Genomic DNA, 24499 nt, shown 5'->3' with positions numbered 1-24499 from the left:
ATGCAAGTCAGAATCCTGGATTGGGGCTGATAAGGATGATTAAAAAGAGGGTAGGAGGAAAGGGGGAATGAGTAGGAGCAAAAAACGAAAGTAAAGAGAGCAAATAAAACTAATAAAGAAAAACGAGAAAAATGCCATTTTCTGTAGCAGTCTGTGAACATGAGTGACTGCGGCAACTGCCACCAATCTCGCACACTCTTTGAGCTGGAGATGTAGCTGAGGCTGCAGCAAATGGTTAAAGTCATTTCAGTTTTTTTTTTTTTTTCTCAAATAATTTTTGATTATTTTTGTGTCCATCACCATCTACTGATCAACATTTACTCTTGTACTTGTTTTCCAGGGGTAAGGGAGAGAGTGTGAGAGAGTGTTCGAGTGTCAGTGTGTGTGGGTTGTTTTCTTGGCCGTGGTCTCTTTCTGTTGCCTCACCGTGACATGATTCGCTTGGCACGCCAGAACGACAAAGCGGCTGGTGCAAGGTGCCTGGGTGATGAGTCCCAAGGGCTAGAGGTCAGTTGTGTGAGGTTCAATGTCTACTGCTGGTCTGTCTGTCTGCACTGTGCTGTGCCAGAAGGTGCAGCTGCTGTAGCAGCAACAGCATCAGCAGAAGAAACAGCACCAGCTCAGGCACACTGTGGGAAAGGAAGGAAGGAGGCGTAGGTGGGGGGGAGAGCTAGGCCAGGATGATAGCAGAGCACCCTGGCGGCACATGTCCTCTCTCACCCACTATCATGTGAAGCGGCGGAGGAGGATGCAGATGCCATTGATACCTGGGTTGCAACAGATAGTGCAATTCCTTTCACACACGCCAGTACTTTCCTCAGTGTTGCTCTTTACCCTTTTACAGTCTTTTGGGAGTAACGAGGCTCAGAAGAGAGTTCTCCCTTTTTCTGTTTTTTGTGAAGGATAACTTGGCGTTCCTCTTTCCATCCTCTCCCACTTCCTTAAGGGTACTTGCTCAAGCCTGGTCCCTCGGAGGCTCAGTGTTTGCAGCAGCATTTTTTCAAACCAAGCGTAGGATCGTTTTTTCCCCCTAACTTGCAGGCGAGGAATGTAGCATTCTTTTCTTTTCTTTTCTGTAGCATTCGCATACACATTGTGCAAGAAGACCGTATGGTGATTCTTGCGTTGTAGCTAGTTCTCTCCCCCGAGGATACAATGAGCTGGTCATCGTCGTGTATCATCTTTTTGGGTTGTTCGTGGTCTTCGAGGCTTGTGTGGAGGTTGGCCTTGTTCGCTAACCGTTGGCGATGTTGAATGCTGGTTCTGAAGCATTCACATGGGGCTCACATTGCGGTATGTACTGTGCTCTCTGCATTTTCTTTATAAAAATAAAAATAATATGCTTCTGGGTCCTCGTTTCTGGCACCTCTATGTGGTTCTTCAGAGTCGTGGTTGCGAATGCACTGTTGAATTTCTTTGTGTTCTGAGTAAACCAAGTTTACTGGCTGTTAGTTTGTGATGCTTGATTGTTAACCGAGTTGATGAGTTGAGCGACATGGCGTTGAAGTTTCGTAGGACACTGAGGTTGATCAGCTTTGAGTCGAATGGAGCCTTGGTATTGCGCTTCTGGATTTCAGTGCGTGGGACATTGTGTGTAATATATCAGATTTGAAGTTTGTTGTGCATTTAGATCGAGTCCACATTCCAGAAGATTATAGCTGCCGTAGAATAGCTGGTAGGCAATATGGCGTCGAAACGTTTTCCTCTGAAGAATAATCTGGACCGTGTGAGGTGGGTAATCAGCGGGAAATAGAGACACTCGAGCTAGGTCAATAAAACGAAAATAACACTCCGGTTCTATCGTTTTCCCTAGTGATAAATCTCGAATTCTGTTTGTAGTGTTTCTAGACGCAAAGCTTTGGACAAAATTGGATGAACTGTACTGATTGCAGATTAACTAGACTTTTTTGCTCTTAATGCATGGGTTGATGAAGTTTAACATCTCTTGAACCTGATGTTGTGGAATTCTAATGGCAGCCTGAGAAATGGAAATGCACTTGAGAATACGGAGGAATTATCCTAAGCCCTGCAGTCGCGATGGAAACCAAGCTGTGTGACGGTTTTTTAAGCGCTTGTTCGAAAAGCGAATTTTGCAGCACAAGCAGATGACTGTGGGGACCAATGACCAATGAAATGATATGAAGTCCGGGAAGATCAATCTTTTGGCCATGAAGGGTCGAGGGATGTTCTGTAACCACCTCTGCGCATGGCAACCTGTTCGTGTAATGCATGGTGATGGCCAAGTCCGAAGCTTTACTCGGACTGTAACGGTAGGAGAGTTGCTGAAATGCCACCCTCATCACTTCGTGTGCGAGCCCACCTCAGACGGGCCTATTTACCACAGTGGCATGCTACCCTTCGACATGGAGCTTGAGGAAGGTAGAGTGTACCTGCTCCTCCCCCTTCCCCGCCTGCTGCCTCACCTTGGCGGCACCTTCTCTAACCCCCCTTCCTGCCCCTGCTTCTCGTACCGAGAGGCCACACTCTCAAGCTCGGGCTCAACTCACAAGTATGACGACGATGGTCTTGATTCCCAATCTTTCAATGGAGACCCATCGAGGCTCAAGTGCTGGATTGCGAAGAACCAAGGCCAATTTCTGATGGCGGCCGACGCTATGCGGAAGTTTAGACACAGGGTAGCCAAGTCAAAGCTCGTGAAATCGCTGCTGCGCATGAGCAAAAGAACGCTCCCACAAAGGCTGCAGTTTCGCTTCCCTTTTCTGAAACGGGAAGATAATTCCCTTGTGAAACCGTCATCGTCGTCTGCTATAGGGAAGTCGGTGCAGTACTGCTCAAGGAACCGGTGGAGGCCAGGGTTGGAATGCATCTCAGAGGTTGATTTCCTCACCGGCTTGCTTCGAGACTCTAACATCAATGATAGATAAGCCGACAAGAAAATCTTCTTGTACGAGTATGCCCCTCATCCATAGAACGAGAAGTTTCGAGTGTTGGTCATGCATCTTGTCACGATCTATCCTTGCCTTAAATAAAAGGCTACAAAACATTGTGATTTCTGGTAAAATAGTCCCCATGTATCACCTAGCCGTTCCAACTTGCATTTCTCAAGGGTTCAGGTGATGAGGGCTCCATAGCAAGATGTACACAAACTGTCAATAAAACAGGTCCAACGCAATGCTTTGGACTTCAATTACTCATTTCACATCTCCCTCTCTGTGACACTTTGGCAATTCCTTGTTCCTCAGTTTCTACCACAACGTGTTGTACATTGTTCCACAACGGTGTGAGGCACTACATAGATGAAAAATGCAATTTAAAAATTAAAAATAAATAAAATCCAGTAATCCTCTCCACGTGCGATTGGTCATGTCAGCCCACAACAAATCCAGCTGGAAATTCAACCTCGATATCTCTGCTGCTTAAAAAAAGTAATTCAACGGTAATGTTTTAGTTGATGCTCTGTGCGAGAGAACTCCCCAACGAAGAACACGAAACCAGCACCCAGATGCGACCGTTTCGTAAATTCACTTAACTACCAGGTCAAGTCTCTATTAAGCAGCCTGAATGACACCAGACACGACTGAGAAGACAAGTCTACGCACTGCCACTGAACAAGCTTGCTGAGCACCATTAAGAAAAACCACAGGTACACACACAAGCTTCGTGATAAACACTCACAAGTGCAGCAAAACAGCGAAGCTCCGGAGCTAGAATCATTCAATACCCTCCTTCTCTCTCGCTCGTTCGCTCTCAGTTTCTAACACTTCGTTGTTTGTCAACCAAACGTGTGAAGGCAGCCAGTTGGAGTTGTTGACATGGGATGCAACGAACACCCACACGGAGCTCCACCCCACACTGCTACTCACAGTTATTATGGCCACATGGCGTTGACCCCATTAATGCTGCAAAATCACTCTCTCACACAAACACACACACACACACACACTCACTCACTCACACAACTACACAACAAATCAACTCTTCAACGCAAATCCACCTCACAAGTGTCGGTTTTTTCTACACTCAGTGAGACATCAATTCGGCTGCTTGAGGACCCATTTTTCTGTTGTATCAAGTCATGTAAAGTAAAGCATCAGTAACTGACTCTCTGCACACCTCACTTTTTTTCTTGTTTTCTATACATGAAGTGATGATTTACAACTGATGCTCTAATAATTTTGGTGATGTTGGTGATGCTTTACAACTGAATTTTATACGTACTGTGGATTTAATTCTCATTCTCAGAAACTGAGCACTTCATGGATGTTAAGCTCTTCAGATACTGGGCGAGGAATTATCTTTTGCATTATTAAAAGGTTTGAAAGTGGTGTTGTTACGTCCTCTGGTTTGATGAACTCTGCCACTTGGGCATCTTTGTTTTTTTTAGTGGAAATGGAATGTTTAGATTTAGAATGTGGGTGTTGTGTGCGAATTTTTGTTTGCTGTCAGTGATGAGGTTTTGTCAGAAGATGTTGTGTATTTATGTTGAGCATGTGTGGGTTGAATCTTAACATTGGATTCACACGATATTAAGTCAATGCACGCCTAATCTGCTTCTATTTATTTAAAATAACATGGATAATATGTTTGATTATTATGAATATTATTAGTATTATTTCTATGCTTATACTTTAATGATAGGTATTTTTGATAGATTTCCAACACAAATATGATCTTTATTCGGAGATAAATTATTTTAAGAACTTCAGATCCATACAAGTAATTTATGTTTTGAAGATAAATTACTAGAAACATTTACATGGAGTGTTCTTATTCTATTTTTTTATGTGTGCATATATATATATATATATATATCAAAACTCACATCTACCCAAAAGTATATCAGATGGCATGTAAAAAATAAATTAAGTAATTTATATGATATTTGATTACTTTTTAAATAAATTTAGAATATAATCAAACAAGTACATATCTTGATTATCATTATGTTTATAATGTAGTACCAAGTAATCTCTATGGGATAGTCCATGAGTAAGAGAACTCCTGAAAAGATAAATTAAAAATCATAAAAAAAAAAAAAACAAAAATAAAGTTCTTTTACCAAAGCATGACCATACTACAAATGATAATAATAATTTTACTATTTAAATTAGTTGAAGAATATTTTGGTGTCTCTGAAATTTTATTCTAAAAATCATAAATCATAAATATAGATACAACTAATTTGATTATTTATAATATATAGATACAACTGTTTGATTCACTCTTCAGTAGTTATACATTTCAATCATTTTTTAAAATTTCTTTACAATAAACACAGTGTTTGAGTTTTTTTAAAGATCCAATATGGCTTTAATTTCGTACAACCACTATACAAGTATCCTGTCTGAGTAAAATTCTTACATGCAAGTCAAATAAATATAAATAAAATACTAATGAATAAAAGATTAAAATTAAAATAAAATACTTTTTGCACAAATTTGCCTTATCTGTTAAATGACATGCAATATTTAATTAATTGTTTTATTTTTATTTTCTTAAGTTTTATTTTAAAGATATCATTATTTGTGTATTTTGTTTCATAGAAATTTGAATAAAAAATGTACTAAGTTCTAATGATTTGGAAATAACTATTTTAAAAAATAAACGTTATTTTATAAATAAACGTTATTTTATAAATAAACGTTATTTTATAAATAAACGTTATTTTATAAATAAACGTTATTTTATAAATAAACGTTATTTTATAAATAAACGTTATTTTATAAATAAACGTTATTTTATAAATAAACGTTATTTTATAAATAAACGTTATTTTATAAATAAAATCTATTAATAAAAATAAAAATTTATAATAAATAACTTTTAGTTTTTTAGTGCTTAAATATGTTTTACAACATCATCAGTTTTATTTTTTAATATCTTAATGAAATTCATCCATGACTTAAAATAATATCTTAATAAATTAAATTATCATTTTTAAGATATATAAAATAAACTTAAATAGAAAAATCAATGAAATAGAAACTTTTAATTAAAAATTCACATTCCATCCTATACATTAAAAACATTATGCTTAAATATTTAAAATAACCATCTTTATTCTAATCTAATTTACTATACATACGATATTAATTTAAATCTTTTTCATAACATTTATGTGGACATCTAACTATAAGCTGTATGGTAAAAAAATCTATATATATATATATATATATATATATATTTGTAACATGAAGTTTTTTAAAGAGTAATCAAGATATTTTTAAACAGCTTTTCAAGAGAAAATTTTATAATATTAAATATTTTTAGCTTTCGGAAAAAAATAAATATCTAAAAACATTTTTGCAGTGTTTCGCACCACAAAGTTGAATAATCAATGTATCAATTATGTAGCATTAATGTGAATAGATTGGTTTTCCATGTTAAATAAACAGAGATAGAAAGTTTTTATGATAGATATTTTAAATGACGTGAACATTAAATGAAGGACCCTTTAATCAAAGATATTTTGCCTATCATTGGTGGCTAACACAATCAGCTATCACAAAATAATTCTCAGTCTTTCATCACCTGTCCAAAATCATATATAATTTTTAGGTTTTTTACATCTTTATTTTTTACCATTAACTTCAAATTACTGATTTAGGATTAATTCTTTCATAATTAAAAACCCAAAATGTTTATTTTTAAAAATAATACAAATTTATCATAACATGAGTTTAAAAAAATTAAAGTATAAATGTCAAACATATCTTACAACATTTCCATAATCACAATATTACACTTCAAGAAGAAAACATTTCTGTGCAACCAATTCATTTTTTTTTTTTTCTTCTTCTTCTTTTTATCAAGTTTTAAATACAATAAAATCATTTAATTGCAATGCATCAATAACGTGTTAAAAACACAATCTAGTCTTTAATAAAGCACATTCATGAGAATCAACTGGTTTTTGTGTGCAATTGTATGTACATTACAATACCATCAAATCGTCTGTATATACATATATACATACAAACTATATTACACTTTATTTGTGTGAATGTTTTTGAAAGTGAATCTGTAAATACTTAGATTTATTTTTTATTTTATTTTATTTTATTTATGTCTAAGAATTTCTTCATATATATATATATATATATATATATTATAGTTTTGTATTATTGATTATTCTAAGCGATCAAGCTTTGGTGGGATAAATTTGGTTGTTCATTTGTTTTTTAATTTTTTAATTTTTTTACCATCAGATCTGTATTCCTATAAATAAATAAAAATGCTGAGTTTATCACTTGTTGATTTTGCTCCCTGTACTAAAAAATACGTTTTTTTTTTAATACAACTTCAAACTTTAACTTAAACACACGCAGTTATTTATATCTATTAAAAACTTCAATTGATTGGGATTGATAATCTAATCAAAGTAAATAGAATCCCATTAAATTTCTAACAAATCTTACATTTTTCTCACCTAATAACGCTTCAACAAATCACTCATAAAATAACTTTAAACAGCAGATGAACAAGAGAATTATAGGTTTGATATGAATTTACACTTTATTCATAATATTCAAATTTTAATTCAAAACAAGGTACGTATATTTTCATAGAACTGATTCACACAACAATCAAATAAAATCTTGTAAGATATATGCCACTGGAAATTCTACTTAATTACATCATGAATTATTGTCATTAATATTGTTCATTATTTTACCTCAGATATTCTGTAACCAAAACATTTAAAACGCTTTGAATTTCCCTGTGACATAAAAGTTGTATCCAAGCAACCAAAACGAAATAAAGAAAGTTTTACTCTTGGTTTTAGTACAATCCTTCATGGTGTGTTATATTCATTTATTCATTCATTCATTTATAGTTCAATGCTAAAATATTTATGTTGAGCCATCCTACAAGAAATAACAACAACAATAATAGTAAGATTAATAATAATAATAATAACCTTAATAATGGTAAATAATCCTGCATATTGTTTTGGAAAACTTTACATCAGAATTTATTGTTTATTTCAGTGACATTACGCAAGAACTCATTTAATTTAATTTAATTTAATTATTTTTGTTTATACCTTAAAAGCAAGAAAAGAACTGAGTGATTACACACTGATACCATTCATTATTTGTCAGCATTTTCAGCTTCATAAACAAACCCCCTTCTTAAATAAACAATCAGATGGGTACCTTCAGAAAAACAAAGCAAAAAAAAAAAAAATTATCCTCATTCAAACTTTGCTGTTCAAAATTTCAAAACCAGGCTCTTAATGCTCCCTCTAATCACCCACCCCAAAAAGCAAAAAGACAATACTTTCTACTTTCTGCATTTACTTTATCTTATGCAATTTATAAATATAAATAAGTTGAAAGTGATTTCCTCTCTGAACAGGTATTTGGATGAAGAAATTAATTAGTGGCCCTCATTTAATCCCCATTCCACTCTCACTGTACGGGACTTAATTACAGTAGATTAAGCGGGTCCACTAATCACGATTAGTATTTCTTAATCGGGTTTAAAGGGCCTGGCTTAGTGAATCCGGGTTCGGGCGTTGACTTGGTTTGGAGAGGCGAACTGGGTCCTGTTCACACCGTCGGGGTTGGTCCTGTTCACACCGCGCGGCAATTTTTTCATGGCTTTTTCCAACTTTTTCGGGCTTGGTGTCGGTGAGTTACACCTTTCTAATCATCATACTCAATACAATACCACCGTCTTATTATTATTATTATTATTACTAATACTAATATCGTTGCAGCACTCTTTGTAGAAAAAGGGGACCCATACCCACCATCAAAACGACACTAATGAGACTTTTACGTTTTTGTCTCATTAGAACCGGTCAGCGTTTTTTCCTGTTCAGAAATTACTTTTCCTGCCCTACCCTAGCTGCCCCCATCCTCGCAGGCCCGCCCCACTCCCAACGTCAGATCAGTGGCTAATCCTTCACTAATCACATCACTAATACAGAACTAAACCATGTCACTAGTCCGCGTCGTACAGGCGACTCGACGCGACGCGGGCCCGCCAGGAGGGCCGGAGTTCGAAACTTGTGTGCGTGTGTCGCTCAATTTCTCGCCGGCTTCATCAAATCCACCAAACCCAATTCAGTTGAAGCAAAATTAAGACGAGCTCTGAATTGGGTTTTGTATGCAAGGACTGCAATTGCCGTGTGGGAATTGGAACCCAGCTTTTGCAGCAGCAGCAGTAACTTAACTGACTGGCAGCGCTCGGTGTTGCCGTGGTAGCGAGAGCCCGCACTGCACCCCAAGGACGTCGACGGAGTTATTGCCGTCTTCATCGCCCCTTCCATGTGGCAGCGCAACCCTTACATTCTGTTGTACTTCCGTCTTCGTTCATTGCTGGTGCTCCTGTTGCTGCATTTCATGACTGCAGCATGGTGGAGCATTGTCCAGGATTGCCCCAATAAGTCCCTTCCAGTTGCTGCATTACAGTCTCCCTCTTCGTTCCTGCTCTTCGCCGATATTCCACGGGGTTTCAGGGTTGTCGGCTCTTGTCATCGTGTTGGTAAATTGAAGGATATTTGTAGTTGGGGTAGTGTGAGATTCGGTGCTGTAGTCCTTGCTCAAGTTTTTGGGAGCTGCACGTGAGTGTGGATTTTTGTGACGAATCGCTCTGCTGTCGTGCATCTTCGTTGTGTGGGGAGTGAGGCAGGCGGAGAGGAATAGCGATTTAGCAAGTGGTGGGGAAGGGGGAGTGTGTTTAAGAGTGAGCAGTGTTAGAGTGAACGGACTACTTGTTAACGTGTTTTTTTATGTCCCTCTCTCTTGCCGACTGGTAAGCGAGATCCTCGTCTTCGTGTTCATAGCGCTGCTCGACGAATAAGTTTTTAGGTGCGAGGCGTAATATACTCCTGAGAATACCGTCCGGGTCACACCATTCGTGTCCACGCTCCACCTGCCGCGATAATTATATGGTTTGGCCCTGAGTCGCAACAACAGTTGTTGTTTGTACTTTGCAACTCATTTCTTCTGAAGTTCAGCAAGTTCGTGTGGCTCTGTATGCTTGTAGCTGTATTGCCCCTACCAGTTCATACACCCAATACGCTGTGGGGCTTTTCACTGCGGCCGGGAATGTTTTGTGCTGTATACATATCAGCTCGAGTTGTTTGACGAGGGACCTCCTCGTTGCCGTTTTCCCTCAGTCGTGGGGTGGATTAGAACTTGATGTATTCCTCATCAAGCAGCGCATCCCTCGACCATTCATCCTAGACTTTGGTTAACGAAACGAGCATGGTAGAAAATTGAAAGATTCCATTTCAGCACAGTTCCTTCACTTGTACGAGTTGGGCCTGTTTTTGTTTGTTTTTTAAGAAAGAGTGGCATTTGGTGCTAGGAGTGGAATGTGAGATCGGCATCTGTGCCTCCGATTGTGAAATCTATCGTTTCGCCTCTGCGGAATTAGATGAGCGTGATTCTGGTTCTCCAACGGACAAACTTTATCGGCGAGAATTGAGGTCCTGGATCACAATTTTGCCGCCATCAATCAACAATGAAGGGGCGACTGTTTAAACATGTCTGCGGAATGCAGCCCGTCAGGGTAATCTACGGCGACGGTGAAGTGCTCCACCTACCCCCGCTAACTACAGTGGAAGAAGTGCTCCAATCTTACCCTCACCATTTCGTATGCCAACCTGGGCTAAGCAGTGACTCTGGAAGCCGCGGCAATCAAATGATGTCCTTAGAAGACGAGCTTCAAAGCGGTTGCATCTATTTCCTCCTCCCAGTGCCAAGGCTATTTCCTGGATCAATGTCCACGTCTTGCCAATGTAGATGCTTCGCTAACAACGCGTCCACTGCAGCAGTAGAAGGAGTTTTGGAAAACAAGTCTTACATGTCACCGTTGAGAATATATAGCTCCCCTCAAAGATTTGGAGGCTTTGGCCCCCAGTTGCGGTCTCCGAAACACAGATCGTTAAGAGAAATGCTCAGAAGCTCAAAGAGCAAAGTGCTTCCAGAATCAAATTTGTACAGCGCTGACAGGGATGAAAGCATGGCATCTTCACCAAGGCCAGCATGGAGAAAATGCCCTTGGCGGCCTCGGCTAGGGTGCATTAGCGAGGAAGATGGCTTGGAAATGGCGTTGGAGGAGCTTAGATATCACGGGTTTATGTTAAGACGAGAATCCATCTCTACTGCCGTTAAATTGCCTCCCAAGCTTCCTTCTCCTCCTCCAAGACCTGCCCCAATACTGAAGTCTGCAAAGTAAATTAGTTCTCACTCTCCCATTTTTCTTGTAATTGTGCAAGATATGTTCTTCGATGAATTCCCCCGAGTATGCTTGACACTGTCGACAATTGTCAACGTCTGGCCATGCCATGCATTTAAGTAGCTGAGCTTGTCCAGCAACTTTGCTGGGCAATAGACACAGTTCCCAGTGTCATCTCTGTTATTGACCAGCGATATCTGACATTTGTGCAGGGTAACAGCACGCTCTGAGGTTGGATGGTCGAGTGTGGCAGCAGGAGTTCCAACATTAGTAGCTACATATTGAAATGGAACTCCCAACTGCAAGACACGCACCCCTCGAAAGTCTGCCATTGAGGAACCTCCCAATCGCCATTGAACTTCAATTAGAGGGAAACAACTGCTACTCCTGATTCATGTCATCCCACTTCCATGAATGGTGTTCTTTGTATCATAGACCGTTTAGTCTGGACTAAGAGAGGGTTTACCTCGGAAACCAAGTTAGGAACTTCGTACTATATGCCAACCAGAGGTTGACGTTAGTTTCTGCCGCCTTTCCACATTAGTGACATGAGACCTTGTGTTCTTCAAAGGGCAAGCTTGGCTCTTCAAAGAAAGATGTAGCTTTCAAACACTCATAAGTATTTCGATATGGCTTTCCGTCGGTGAGGAAATGCATCATAGAGTTGCGCAAGCTGTGAGGTCTTAATGCAGACGAGATAACGTGGAGAGCTTACGAATCACATTTCATGTGCATGTGGTTGATTCTCTGCATAATTGTTGTAATGCTAACCTCTTAAGTTCATTATCTTCATGACATCGAAGTGCTTAACTGCGACGAAGCCAACATGCATGTCAGCGGCAGCAGCTCAAATCGGACATTTGGATTTCTGTTACGGTTGGGATCTTTCATTGCAACTGAGGGCATCGAATGAATGTCAGTAGCAATGACATCTTAATCACTGTGTGAATGATAAGTAGGGATTTTCGATAATTATTCAGTGTCAGTAGTAAGTATTGATGCATGTCTCCATCTCGAACAGTGGCTATAATGTAGGTGAAGCGAAGGAATACTCCAGTGTAAACAATTATGTGTTCAGGTCATTCTGCGACATGGCAGCCTTCTATGGAAGGAAGGCGACAATGGGGACTTCAAAGCTGTTAACATTCAGTGGCTTATCCAATTCATTACATCTCTTAATGACAGAAATTGCAACCACGCGGATGAGTGGCGAGAGCCAAGTTCTGGAGATGAGCGTTGATGAATCTATGCAAGAAGGAAGGTCTTCATAGACATTCTCTTCGTGAAATAATACATGGTAGCTGGATTCAAGCTACCCCTAGCTAGAAAATAGCACCTACACTACTGTACAATTGCCATCTGTCGTCCACTACACTCCATAAATTGACACATTATTTTCATCACTACTTGTAACAAAGGTTAGATACCAGTTGGGAGAAGTTATTATCATAGTTTGGTGCAACAAATGAAACATCATCCAAGGCTGGTCATGCGAATCGTTCGCGACCAAGACCTTGCTATATTCAACAAAAGAATGAAAATCCTTAAAAAAAAACACTGCTGTCAAATCCACATACTTTCCACTGCTTGGCAGTGACTTCCGAAGAAACTTGCGAACCAAATGCTCCGACTTAAATGGTGAAAGCAGGATATACGCTCAAGGGAATGCCCACTGATTATCCCAGTGCGACAAGCTCTCTCGTGATATCCAGTTCTGAGCACTCCATTCTTCAAAAACGCTGGGTCGTCGAAGTGGGCACACCATAAAAAAGGCATTTTGCTAAGCCCTAAAGAGCTGCTGGTCGAAGACGACGAGCGAGAATGTCCAAGGAAATCAGTATCCAGGTGAATGTAGTTTTCTTGATGATGTACGAATATCGCTTTCACATCGAAGTCCAGTCTGAACCTGGACTATGCCATGTAAAGAGATCTCCCGTTGCTTCGAGTTCGCCTAGCTTGCTGAGATGCAGATGAGTATTTCAGCGCGGCAGGTGCCACGGGTGGTACAAAGAAGTGACTCCGAGGTGGTGAGACATTGTTTGTTGGGGGAGTGGATCTCGGCATACCACTCACCTGTCGCCTCGGCGGTGAAATATTTTTCGGCGGAGCTGATAGAGCGGGTGGGGTGTTTTTAGGAGGAAACTCACATTCCTGCTGCTGTTCTGGAGCGTGAAATTCCACGACAGGCTTCATTTCGGAGATGCTCTGCAAAACAGGCTTCCACGCGATTTTACGGCGCCTCCGTGCTCTTCTAAGATAGAACTCCTGCCTCCTCGAAACGTAAATTCCTAGTTCGGATCTCGCAGAACTCTTCAGTATCATCTGCATCACCTTGTCATCCATAACTGACGGTGGTGGAGAAACCTCTTCCGGGAGGTTACCATGTGATTTCACCACGCCGGAGGAGTTTCTGTGAAGTCGAAGTTGTTGCAAGCAATGCCGTATGAAGACAAGCTTGAGGTGCTTCGGGGTCCCATCTTCAACGACTTTCTGCTCTTCGCCTTCGCCCCGCATGGATTCGAGCCTCTGCATCGTGGCTGAGTCATAATCAAAAACCTTCCGTGACTGCGGGTTTCCGAGCACGGAGCTTCGCGAATCTTGTCCTTGAGCCCCGTGTCTGGATAGTCGAGGGAAAATCTTGGCTCTTCGATGCACTTTCTTCGACTTTCGCTCCAGGAATGGCTGGGCATTCGGAGTCGCGCTGACGAAGTAAGTGAATCCACACTCGAGCATCTCATTCCCCGCCATGCGATTCGTAATGGAATACGGGGTGCTTCCGCAGACGTAGTAGTCAGTATTTCCCAAAAGGAGATCCTTCACGCTACAGCGTCTGCTGCGATGTTCCACGTGCCCATCGGGGTAAACTATCCGCACACAATCTCGAGCCGTGACGCAGGAAAACGGAGTGAGCCCCATTGGAACGTAGATCCTCCACTCACAAGGATTCCTCGGTTCTAAGCAGCCCCTCGTGATCCTTGCCAAACGCCCGATGATCCCATCAGCAGTAACAATTTCTCCTTTCCATTCCGCGAGTACATGGATTCTCAACCAAATTGGTATTCGCCTCCAGTCGCTTCAAAGTTAAGGAGCATGATATATCCTCGTAATGTGGGCATCAAGGGACTCCAAAAGTAGATTGCCTTGCGATCAAGTCCTAAGCGCTCCCTCTCAACCCGACGACCTGACCAAAGTGACTGATCTAGCTAGATCTGCGCTGCATTTGCAATACTCCCCACACCATGAACTCCGACTGTCTGAGGGAGTGATGCGGGAAACTAATCCGCGTCACGTATTCGAAGAGATCGCTATGAATCAAAGGTCCACAACAAGCAGAGCACAGACAACTTCAAGTCGCAAGAAACGGGGGGGGGGGGGGGGCAACTCCGAAAATCCTACCAAGGCACGTTCACAACACTACTCGCAGAGCGCTCACCACGACGAATCCTCCGACATGTCCGAACCATCGCCGCTGCAACCGTCCGGCGCCAGTCGACGAAAACACGAGAGCAGGAGAAGGAGGACCCACGAGTGCAGGAGAAGGAGGACCCACGAGCGCAGGGCTCCGGGCATAGAATCCTTTCATGGCTCCTTCTCCGGACTCCGAAGAAAGGGAGAGGCAGAGAAGCGAGCTATACATACATCGGCAAAGGCTGAGGGGTTGATCAGGCGCCTAACGAACAAAACGGCAGGAACGCTAGCAGACGCGCACACGCAACAGGGGGGCTTAATATAAATCTGCCTGCCTGGATGCACTTGAACTTCGGTGACTCGAAAGCACGCCGGCATAGAAATGGAGTCTCACCGCCACGAGCGCCCCGGAGCTGGAATCGGACAGAGGGACTCGCACAATTTATGATGCTGACACCCATCTCGTGGCCATTTCTATCTGCGTCAGGGATCCCGCACCCTCGCGGACTCGCGCTGGCGGGGCCGCGATCGCATCTCGCGCGGGCTAAAGAAAGTCCAGTGGCCACCGCTGCCCCCCGCTATCCCCCTATCCCCCGCGGCCGTCACATGACCCGGTATAATCATACCCCCCGTTACCGGGGCTTGCTCAATTAACTTGCTTGGTGATAAAAATAAAAATAAAAGTACTAATATGCAAGGACTAATATACAATTAACAGTACTTGATGTTAAAAAAAGTACGTACATGCTTAGTTACGTATCCAACTACTTTTGGCAATGTTAATGTTCCACAATGCAACATTTTCAGTGAGAGTGCGGTCTATGTATTCAAGTCGAGGATAGTTTATTTTTCTAGCGTGACGACGTCCCTGACACCTTCCGGGTTCCAGCTGGGTAAAGTAACTCCAGCGGGGACCATGTTCCATGGATTCAGAAATCATATGGAGCCGATCTCAGATTCTGGAACGTCTGACAACACACAGCGAGCAGCGTAAACGCCGAAGTGCTACTTACACATCTATATGAATACTTTAAGAGCCAACCAAGTGCTACAGTCCATGCACATAGTTCCCTGTGATGGTAGTTAAAAACTAAACGCACAGTACATGAGATGCGAATCACGAAGGCATACACTCTCCGAATGATGACTTTGTGCAGTTGGGGTGTTGGGTTTTTAGTTTTAGTTTTTGTTTGTTTCGTTCAAGCCTGGCATGCTGTCTCATCCAAAAATGGATAATCAGTATACCCAACGACTGGATCCTGCGTGTAAAAAGTGCTGCGGTCATACTTGTTGAGGGGAGCGCAGGATGCGAGGCGCTTGGGCAGATCCGGGTTTGCGAGGAAGTGCCGACCGAACGCCACGGCGTCGGCTCGGCCTGTTCTGATTGCATCGTTGCCTTCTTTTCGATTAAAACCTCCAGCGCAGATGAAGCTCCCTTTGAAAGCTTTGCGCACTGGCCACAACGTTTTGTCGGTCTCGATGTGGGGCGTTTCCTGCGGTGAAAACCTGGGCTCTATGCAATGCAAGTACATGAGATTGTATTTGTTGAGAGCCTGAGCTATGCTGACGCCGAGAGCGACTGGATCGTCGTCTTTGGAGTCGTTGTAGTCTGTGAAGGGGGAAATTCGAACACCCAAACGGTCGGAACCAATCTCCTCCGAGACTGCCTCCACCGTCTCGATCAAAAACCTCATCCGGTTCTCCACAGATCCTCCATACTTGTCCGTTCTGTCGTTAACCGAACTCTTCAAAAATTGCTCGATCAGGTAGCCGTGTGCACCATGAATCTCGACGCCATCAAATCCTGCATAAGCCCAGACACAGTGCTAAAGCGTGGGAAGTAAGAAAAGGGATGTAACTGCAACATTGATAACATCCTTGGTTAGATGTTCTAAACCCTAATTCAAGGTGAATTCTGCGATTTTTCTGGCACAGCCAGAAGGAAAACTACAATTTGTTACAAGAAGACGAAGAATGTTGTCACGTTTGGCGCTAGTTTTTACCCGCTTCGATGGCTTTACGAGCTGATTTTCGAAACAGTTCCACATAACGAGGTATCTCTTCGGTTTCCAATGCTCGAGGTGTTGAAAACTCTGCCGTTCCATCACCCGTCGGTAGTACCAATTGGCCATTGATGGCTTTGTTAGTTGAAGAGACTGGGAATACCCCATCTGGCTGATATGCTGCATCACATTTGGCAGATTCCTCAAAGATTTTCACTTTTTCTATGATGGAACATGCCAATGTCTTTTCCCTTAATCTACACTCCCTACGAAAACTCTGAATGGCAAGATTTAGGGAAAGTGAACTTCAACAGGAAGGTCTTCCAAAGGTTTTTGTTTATTTTTGTTTTTTGTTTTTTCTTCTTTGTAAAATTTCACATTCAGCGATATAACATCTCATGAACCGCAACGCAGATGAAGCCAAAGCATTGAATTACATGGAGGCTTCATGGAAGTTTGAACCCATTGAAATAATATAGCCCCTCTAGAACATGCTTTTGTTTGTAGGTATGTGAAGGTCATTGTTTTTCACTCAATTGGGTTTCTCTTCGTAGACTTTAATTTCATCATTCAACATAAACCAGCATGCAATCCTTTCTCAACTTGATTCATTCGGCTTAGGCCGCGAAGAATTACCGACATTCTCAAACCTCTACAATACTCTCTGAGGTGGTTGGCTATGGAAGCTTACACTTTGTCTACGAATAACATGAAAATGTGCGTGACAAAAGAAAAATGTCAGAAGAACTCAAAACACACAACAAACTGCAATCCGGAATTTGAGAGAGAAGACGTACAATTGTGAGTTGCGCGGCCGACATGCCAAAGCTGACAAATGAAGATCCCTCCCTTGTCATGCACAGCTTTAACAATCGGCTTCCAAGCCTCCACTTGCTCGTCGGTGTAGGCCCCTGGCGTGTGTGGATACCCGTAGCTGCAATCTGAAATTCCCGTAGCTTCAGTGATGAGCAGCCCCCCGTGAGTCGCACGCTGCGAGTAATACAGGGCAGCGTGTGGCTGCGGAATGTGGTTGTAGGATCGGCATCTGGTCAGAGGTGCAAGCACCACTCTGCACAAACCCCAATTGCTCACACAGATTCAGTGCATCACTTCGCGATCAGCTCCTTGAATCACTTGAGACAAACACTTTTACTAGCGTACCAGACTGGACGTGAATTCATCAAGCATGCGATTGACAATCGACAACGGCAGGCATGGTAGTTATGGCACCGCTGCGGTCACAAAATTCATCAAAGATTTTAGTTCACAAGCAGATGTAGTTCAGCTACGAATTGAGGCAAGCATAATTCAACACAAAAACAGGAATTTTGCTTCTCTACCTGTGACACAAGTCGAAGCGTCCCAGCTTGGTTGGTGTCGCCAGTGGAGACCTTTCATGTTTCTCGTCGTGTTCCAACCCACTTCCCTTGGAGCAGACACGCTTGCCATAAGACCAGTAACAATCCATGACTCACTCGAAGCCCTTTGAGAACAGCTTCTCTGATTCCTTCCGGTCACAAACCAACCCCCAACAATGAGCCACATGCGTGTAGTATTCCAAGCACTTCCTGGCCATGTCTAGCATCACCGCTTCACGATGTCAACGTCTTCCTTTAGCTAACATTTAACACACACACACACACACATTCTGCTACACAAAATGCACTGCACCATTAAAATTAGCCCAGAATCTGCAAACCTGCTTGTATCTGTCGAGCCAACGTCGCCACGAACGCGTCACCCCAGGTTCAACTCCCGTTTCTATCTTACGGTGCGTGATGAACACCAAATAAATGTCTCAGAAAACTGTCCACAGCTCGTCTATCGTTCGGACATGATCCTGCAGAGCATCGCTCCAATCCTTGCACTGCCTTCAGAACAAAATAGTATTTTTTTTATACCCACCAGTATCATGTGAAGAGGTGCTGTTTCGTTTGTAATTTCTTGCAGATGCTCACCGCATTTGATTCTGGGCACAAGGTTCCTTAAAGCTCTGCAGAAAGTTCACATTTCTAGCTCCCTCTGCTCATCCTTCGGTGGTGATGAGTCTACTGGATGCCGACACAGTACAACATCCTCGATTATGAGTAAGTTTTTTAATGTTTTGTTGTGTGTTTCGTTGCTTCTTTCGTTGCTTTTTCTCGTAACGATTGTTCGTTGGAACCAACCTACACTGTACTCATACAGTGGAAAGTTCCTAGTACATTTCCTAATGAACTGTGACATGTGCATGATCGTAAATTGCATAACACGATGGTAAACTGCATGATACGATGGTAAATTGCATGAAACGCTACAGAATTTCGATCACATGAATTTCCAATTTTATTTTAATTATGTGTCTATATATATATATATATATATATATATATAATATATGTGTGTGGTTTAATTAATCCATGATCTTAACTGCAATGTATTGTGCAATATGAGCCATTAGTTTCTATTTTGTCAGGTTTTCTCTTCCAGTCAATGCAGAGCGTGTTTCATTATGACAGCATCCTGAAAAAGTAAAATAAAATAAAAGACCTAATACAGATTTACGATATTTCTAACTGTAGGGTGTGAGTAGTTGTCAGGCTGTAATTTAAGAAGTGAAATAGTCATACAATATAATAATAAAAAATGATAAGAATAAAGTGGTCTCATAATTAATTTAAACATTGGGATTTGTGAATAAGGTGTTTTGCAAGGTATATATATATATATATATATATTCATCTTTTGATGAAAACAATAATATCAGAATTGGTGGTTGATTATAAATTTTTATTAGATCATAAAAATGAGAAAATGCAACAAAATGTATACAAATATTTAATCAAAAGTCCAATACTCTAAAAATAAATAAATAAATAAATCATAAATCATAATCTTAATCTTAATATATTACAGAGATGCATTTCAGCTATCACAACAATTTTCAACACAAAGTTACATGTTGCTATCATTATTATTGCAAAATGAACCCATCTTTACAATGGGCCCTTACTAGTGTATTGAAACTACACCTTATTCTCCACACATGGCCGTGTATCACATCTAAGTCAAGTGGTTCTTTAAGGAGATGTGTTGATACTGTAGCAGTTGAGCAACTATGTTAGAACCAAAAAAATTAGATGATTTTAATTTTCAAGTTGTTTCTAATTTTTTTTGCTTTTGGATAAGTTGTTATACATTGTATTAAAAGTGTACAAAAAAAAGAAGAAAAAACAAAAATAAAAAGTCTCCTTCTAGGATTCTTATATTTTTATCCAAATGAGGTTGTTATTTCCTAAACTCTAGATCCTATTCTAGTCCTAAACTCTAAATTCTAATTCTAAACTATAAATCCTAAACTCCAACTTCACTTTGATATATATATATATATATATATATATATAATAAGTGAGGATTTTATAAGATTGATTTCATTGCACTTTAATCACTACCAACTTGTGACCTCCTTTTTCTAGAAAAGGCATACATTAATCTATTAAAAAGATAAATATATAGAAGGCATAGGAATCACCATCATACTACTATTAATGGAAATTTCTTGCTCCCACCAACAAATGACAAGTCACTCAACATATTTCTTTAATGTAAGCATTGCAAGAAAAAACCCTCCAATCATCTTTGATAATTTAATTGAAATTTTTAGAAGATATAATTCTCCCTTTTATTCTTCTATCAACATGGAGGTTTGAACTTGGGACCCACTACCTTGTCATCCATTCCTTCTTTACAAGCACATAACCACTATTTAATGTTCAAAATAAGAACTATATGAGTAAGAGCCAAAGTGTTTAACAAATGATTGACTAATTATAAGTCCAATAATAAGATAAGGTTGTTAATCATGAACAACTTTGTGGATTGTCTTGCAATTCTTTTTTGCAACTATGGCTACTCTATTGGTTCTTTTTACATAATCTATGAGTTACTTCAACTATTAAATGCAAATCTTTGTTTCTCTAACTAATTCTTTAAGATTGCAATATATACTGCTTATATTCATTATCTTATCATTAACAATAATTATATAATAAGTTTGGCCTCTAGTAAGAAATTCTTCTATCTTCCAACTAGACATCCTATCACTTGCAATTGTTGTGAATTTATTCTTAGAACAATAAAAGATTCTTGGTTCTCTACAAAATTATCTCTATAATTCAACCTAAGATAAGTAAACTTTGGATTTGCTGAATATTTGCACTATTTTATGTGTATAATATATAAATCTTTGCTACAAAATCCTTCAACATGATATTATGTTTTATCAAATCTAAGAAATTTAATTACAATAAAATTATGTTAAATGAACATCACCAACATAAAAATTGTCAGAATAAATTTTATGGAGTGCTTTAATATAAAAAAATCAAAAATCAAAAATCAAAAAATTTCTAAATCCAAATTCTTTCAAAACTTAAGTATTAGGTGAGATTTATTCAATAATTAAATAAAAATATCATCAGTAGTAATAAATATATATATATATATATATATATCCATAGTGATTAAATTGGTAATGAATCAAACCTAACTATATATATAAGAAGATATATCATATTGAAATGTTAATAGAAATAATACAAAATCCAAAAAAATCTACATTTTAAAATTTAATATACATTCAATATTTTTAGAAAAGTAGTTCAGTACTTTATTTTTTTCCAAAGACCAAAAACCTTAAATATATCACCACTTCTATATTAGGTCTTCACCAATTTCTATCTTTTATTAGCAAAATATGTAAATACTTATAAAATGATTTACTTATAAGATGCTTTTTATGAAAATTGAAGGCTAGAAGGTACAAAAATTTATTATATTTATATAAAAAAAAGTTTTAAAAAAAATAAAATAATAAAAATAACAAAAAAGAATCTATTCAAATTTCAAATAAATCCTAAAAAAGCTTAATAAAATTCTATAACAATCTTAAAATCTTAATAACTAAAAATTAAAACATTAATATTTTAAAAAATACATATTTTAACTTTAGAAATTAAAAAAAGAAAATCACATAAAATTTAGAAAAATCAACCTTACCAATTGATATAAAAAAAACTAATAATTTGCTTTGGTATCAACCATCTTTCTTCTTTAACCTTAATGTGAATCTATTAGCAACAATAACTCCTTATTGAATCATTTACTTGCTTTTAAAACTAGCATAAATATTTTAGAATAAATATAATATATATTTTTAAATTATTTTTTTTATCTTACAAATAGATTGCTCAAGATCAAAGAAACCTTTATTGTCTCTTGAAATCCAAATTTAGAGACTCTAAAAAAATTACATTTTTACCAAAAAAACCTTGGCTATTTGTTTTAATAGATTTTATTAATGATCTTTTAATCTCAATTTCTTTAGACTTTATTTTTGTCATGATAGATCATCTAAAAAAAATAACATATTTTGTACCTTTTATAAAGTATATTACAAGTGAAGAAATAATAAATTTATTTTTAACAATATCTATTAATGTTATATACTTGTAAGTAATAATACATATAGTTGATGATTCAAATTTATATCAAGATTTTAAAAGATACTTTTTGATAGATTCAAATTTGATATCAAGTTAGCTTGATTTTTTTTGATTTCATATCAATAAACAAATAGTACATATAAATCAAATATTACAATAGTATTTAAAATATATTATCAATTATAACTAAAACAACTAGACATCTTTCTTGTCAATTAAAAAAACTTGTTATAAAATTTATTATTTCTAATAGAATATCATTAATAATTATATTATAATTAAAAAAACTAAATTCAATAAAAAAAAACTTTGGAGCATGAAGAATATGAAATTTATTGTGATATTAACAACAAAAAATAACTATGGTCAAGAAAATTATGCTCATAAGCTATTTACTAAAGTGATACAGTATAATAGAATTGATAAAGTAACTTTGAAAAGCTTTAATAGAAAATTAATTTTAATATAAGTGAGAGCATAAATATACACCTCATAGCATCTCAAGGTTTTGCAATTCTTTTGAAGTAATTAGAGCAAGTTTGCAATAGGCTATATATACTTATAATATATTGTTTTTAAACTCTTAATTTTTTTTCTATCAATAAAAGCTCAAAACATCCAAACTTCTTTCCAACCAAATATTATGCATTCTAAATTTTTCACAATCAAAATAAAAAATAATTCTTGCTTTGCAATTTCTTGATATTCTAGTATTTCTATTGGAATACAACTACCACATGTTTGGAAAAAAAATCAGTAAAGTCAAAATGTAACCTACAATGAGAATATTTTTTAAATTAAAAATATATTTAATCAATATTAAATAAATATAAACATGAGTAGTTTGGAGAAAGTAAAATTTAGATCAAATCCAATTTATACAAATAGCAAAAGATGAAAAACATTATATTTTGCAAGATGATCATTGTGATATCTATTTTAGTTCAAATTGTGTCTTTGAATTTAGTAAAGTAATAGAGTTTTTTATTCTATAGGTTGAATAATTAATAGTAGACAAAATTATTAACACAACTACCAATGGAACAAATAAAAATCAAAGGAAACAAGACAAGCTGTAACAATGGTTGTGATAAGGATATGATAGTCAAAGAGTACAACGATGATAATTAGGATTTATAAGCCCAATCTAATCTAGCCTACTTTGTATCTTTTATTTTATTTTATTTATTTATTACTAATCCTTCTATGTCATAGTCTTGCCCTTTAAAATCCATGTCATTGATATTGAAGTTTGATCATTGTTAACTAATATGTGGCAATTAATTGCTCCATTAAATCCCATGTTCTAATCCATACATATATATATATATATATCTTATATTGAAGTATATGTTCAGTTTACCAATTATTCATATATAAAAAATAAAAAATAAAAAAATTAGATTAAAATTCAAAGATATATATATATATATATATATATATATATAGATTTATTTTAATATTATTCAATACCATTGATATGGTTTTTATTTATTTTTTATTGCATAAAATCTTGTAACTATAGAAAAGTTGCAATACACATCTATTTTAAACATACGAATTTGTGTTTTTTTCCTACGATTTTTGAGTAAATAAATTCCATTTGACAAAGAGTAACCATTAACTTCATTGAATTCTTTTATTGGATAAATTTTAATTGATGTATATATGAATATGATTGAGATTTTAATTTTTTTAATCTTTGATGATTTTTAAAATTATACATCTATCTATAACTGAATATTTGTCAAAATTTTACAATATTTTTTGATTTTTTTTCGAAGGGGTATTACAAAATTTTTTAAATCTTTTTAAAATTATCAATGAAAAAAATGTTTTAATAATTCGTCAAATTGAATATCAAAATTTTACAATATCTATATTGATGATATAATTTTATAGTTTATCTATGACAGCAGTCTTTACTACCAGATAGAATTCCTTTAAGATTTAATAATCATTTAGCTTGCTTAATTCAAACCTTTTTGCAATAATTAATCTCCTTAAACCTAATAATTTCTAATACTTATGAAAAATTTGAAAACCTATTCTATTATGTGTTAAACATTTAATAATATATAATTTCTTATAATTAATTGATTTTTAATGATTTTTGTGATTAATAAGAATAAATACTTATATGTGATTGGACAAGGCAAGGCCATGGGGCCACTAAGGCAAAATAAAGTAGTCTAGATGGTAAAGCCATGGCAAGATTAATTTCTATCTTGCCTTCAACAAACCACATTTGTTAATTAATAACCTTTGATAATTGATACTTTATCTTGCAACAAATAATATTGATTAATGGACTTAAATTTAGATAACAAAATTATTTGCATGCATTTCCATTTTATTCAAATACCAAGCAGTCGTTTATCTATCTTTATCCAAATAATATATTTTATGTGTGTATCATTTATTTCTTTCATTTCAACATATATCTCA

General features: G+C 37.4%; 3 protein-coding genes across 6 annotated transcripts; 2 read left to right on the top strand and 1 right to left on the bottom strand.

The window, feature by feature from the left end:
* Positions 1–430: 430 nt before the first annotated feature.
* Positions 431–3155, top strand: LOC112279612 (uncharacterized). Its single transcript, XM_024514229.3, has 2 exons — positions 431–1293; positions 1978–3155. The coding sequence occupies exon 2, from the start codon at positions 2139–2141 to the stop codon at positions 2883–2885; it is 747 nt and encodes a 248-aa protein (XP_024369997.1). The 5' UTR covers positions 431–1293; positions 1978–2138; the 3' UTR covers positions 2886–3155.
* A 5960-nt stretch (positions 3156–9115) lies between these two features.
* Positions 9116–11878, top strand: LOC112280419 (uncharacterized). The gene is made up of 2 exons (XM_024515892.3): positions 9116–11153; positions 11370–11878. Exons 1-2 carry the CDS (start codon positions 10441–10443, stop codon positions 11440–11442), a joined length of 786 nt encoding a protein of 261 aa, XP_024371660.1. The 5' UTR covers positions 9116–10440; the 3' UTR covers positions 11443–11878.
* Positions 11879–15271: 3393 nt separating this feature from the next.
* Positions 15272–18319, bottom strand: LOC112280418 (putative 12-oxophytodienoate reductase 11). 4 transcript variants are annotated; one of them, XM_024515889.3, is made up of 5 exons: positions 18268–18319; positions 17909–18146; positions 17366–17637; positions 16569–16748; positions 15272–16369 (listed from the first exon to the last, which is right to left on the bottom strand). In XM_024515889.3, the coding sequence occupies exons 2-5, from the start codon at positions 18034–18036 to the stop codon at positions 15765–15767; spliced, it is 1185 nt and encodes a 394-aa protein (XP_024371657.1). In that variant the 5' UTR covers positions 18037–18146; positions 18268–18319; the 3' UTR covers positions 15272–15764. The 4 variants fall into 4 exon arrangements, with proteins under 4 accessions (XP_024371657.1, XP_024371658.1, XP_024371655.1 ...); XM_024515890.3 differs by having other exon boundaries at positions 17909–18136; XM_024515887.3 differs by having other exon boundaries at positions 17909–18075.
* Positions 18320–24499: the final 6180 nt, after the last annotated feature.

This window comes from Physcomitrium patens, chromosome 3 (assembly GCF_059467195.1).
Source record: "Physcomitrium patens ecotype Gransden chromosome 3, ASM5946719v1, whole genome shotgun sequence".
In the NCBI taxonomy this organism is placed as follows: Eukaryota; Viridiplantae; Streptophyta; class Bryopsida; order Funariales; family Funariaceae; genus Physcomitrium; species Physcomitrium patens.
The sequence above is the reverse complement of the archived record's forward strand: the minus strand, read 5'-3'. Positions and strand labels throughout refer to the sequence as shown.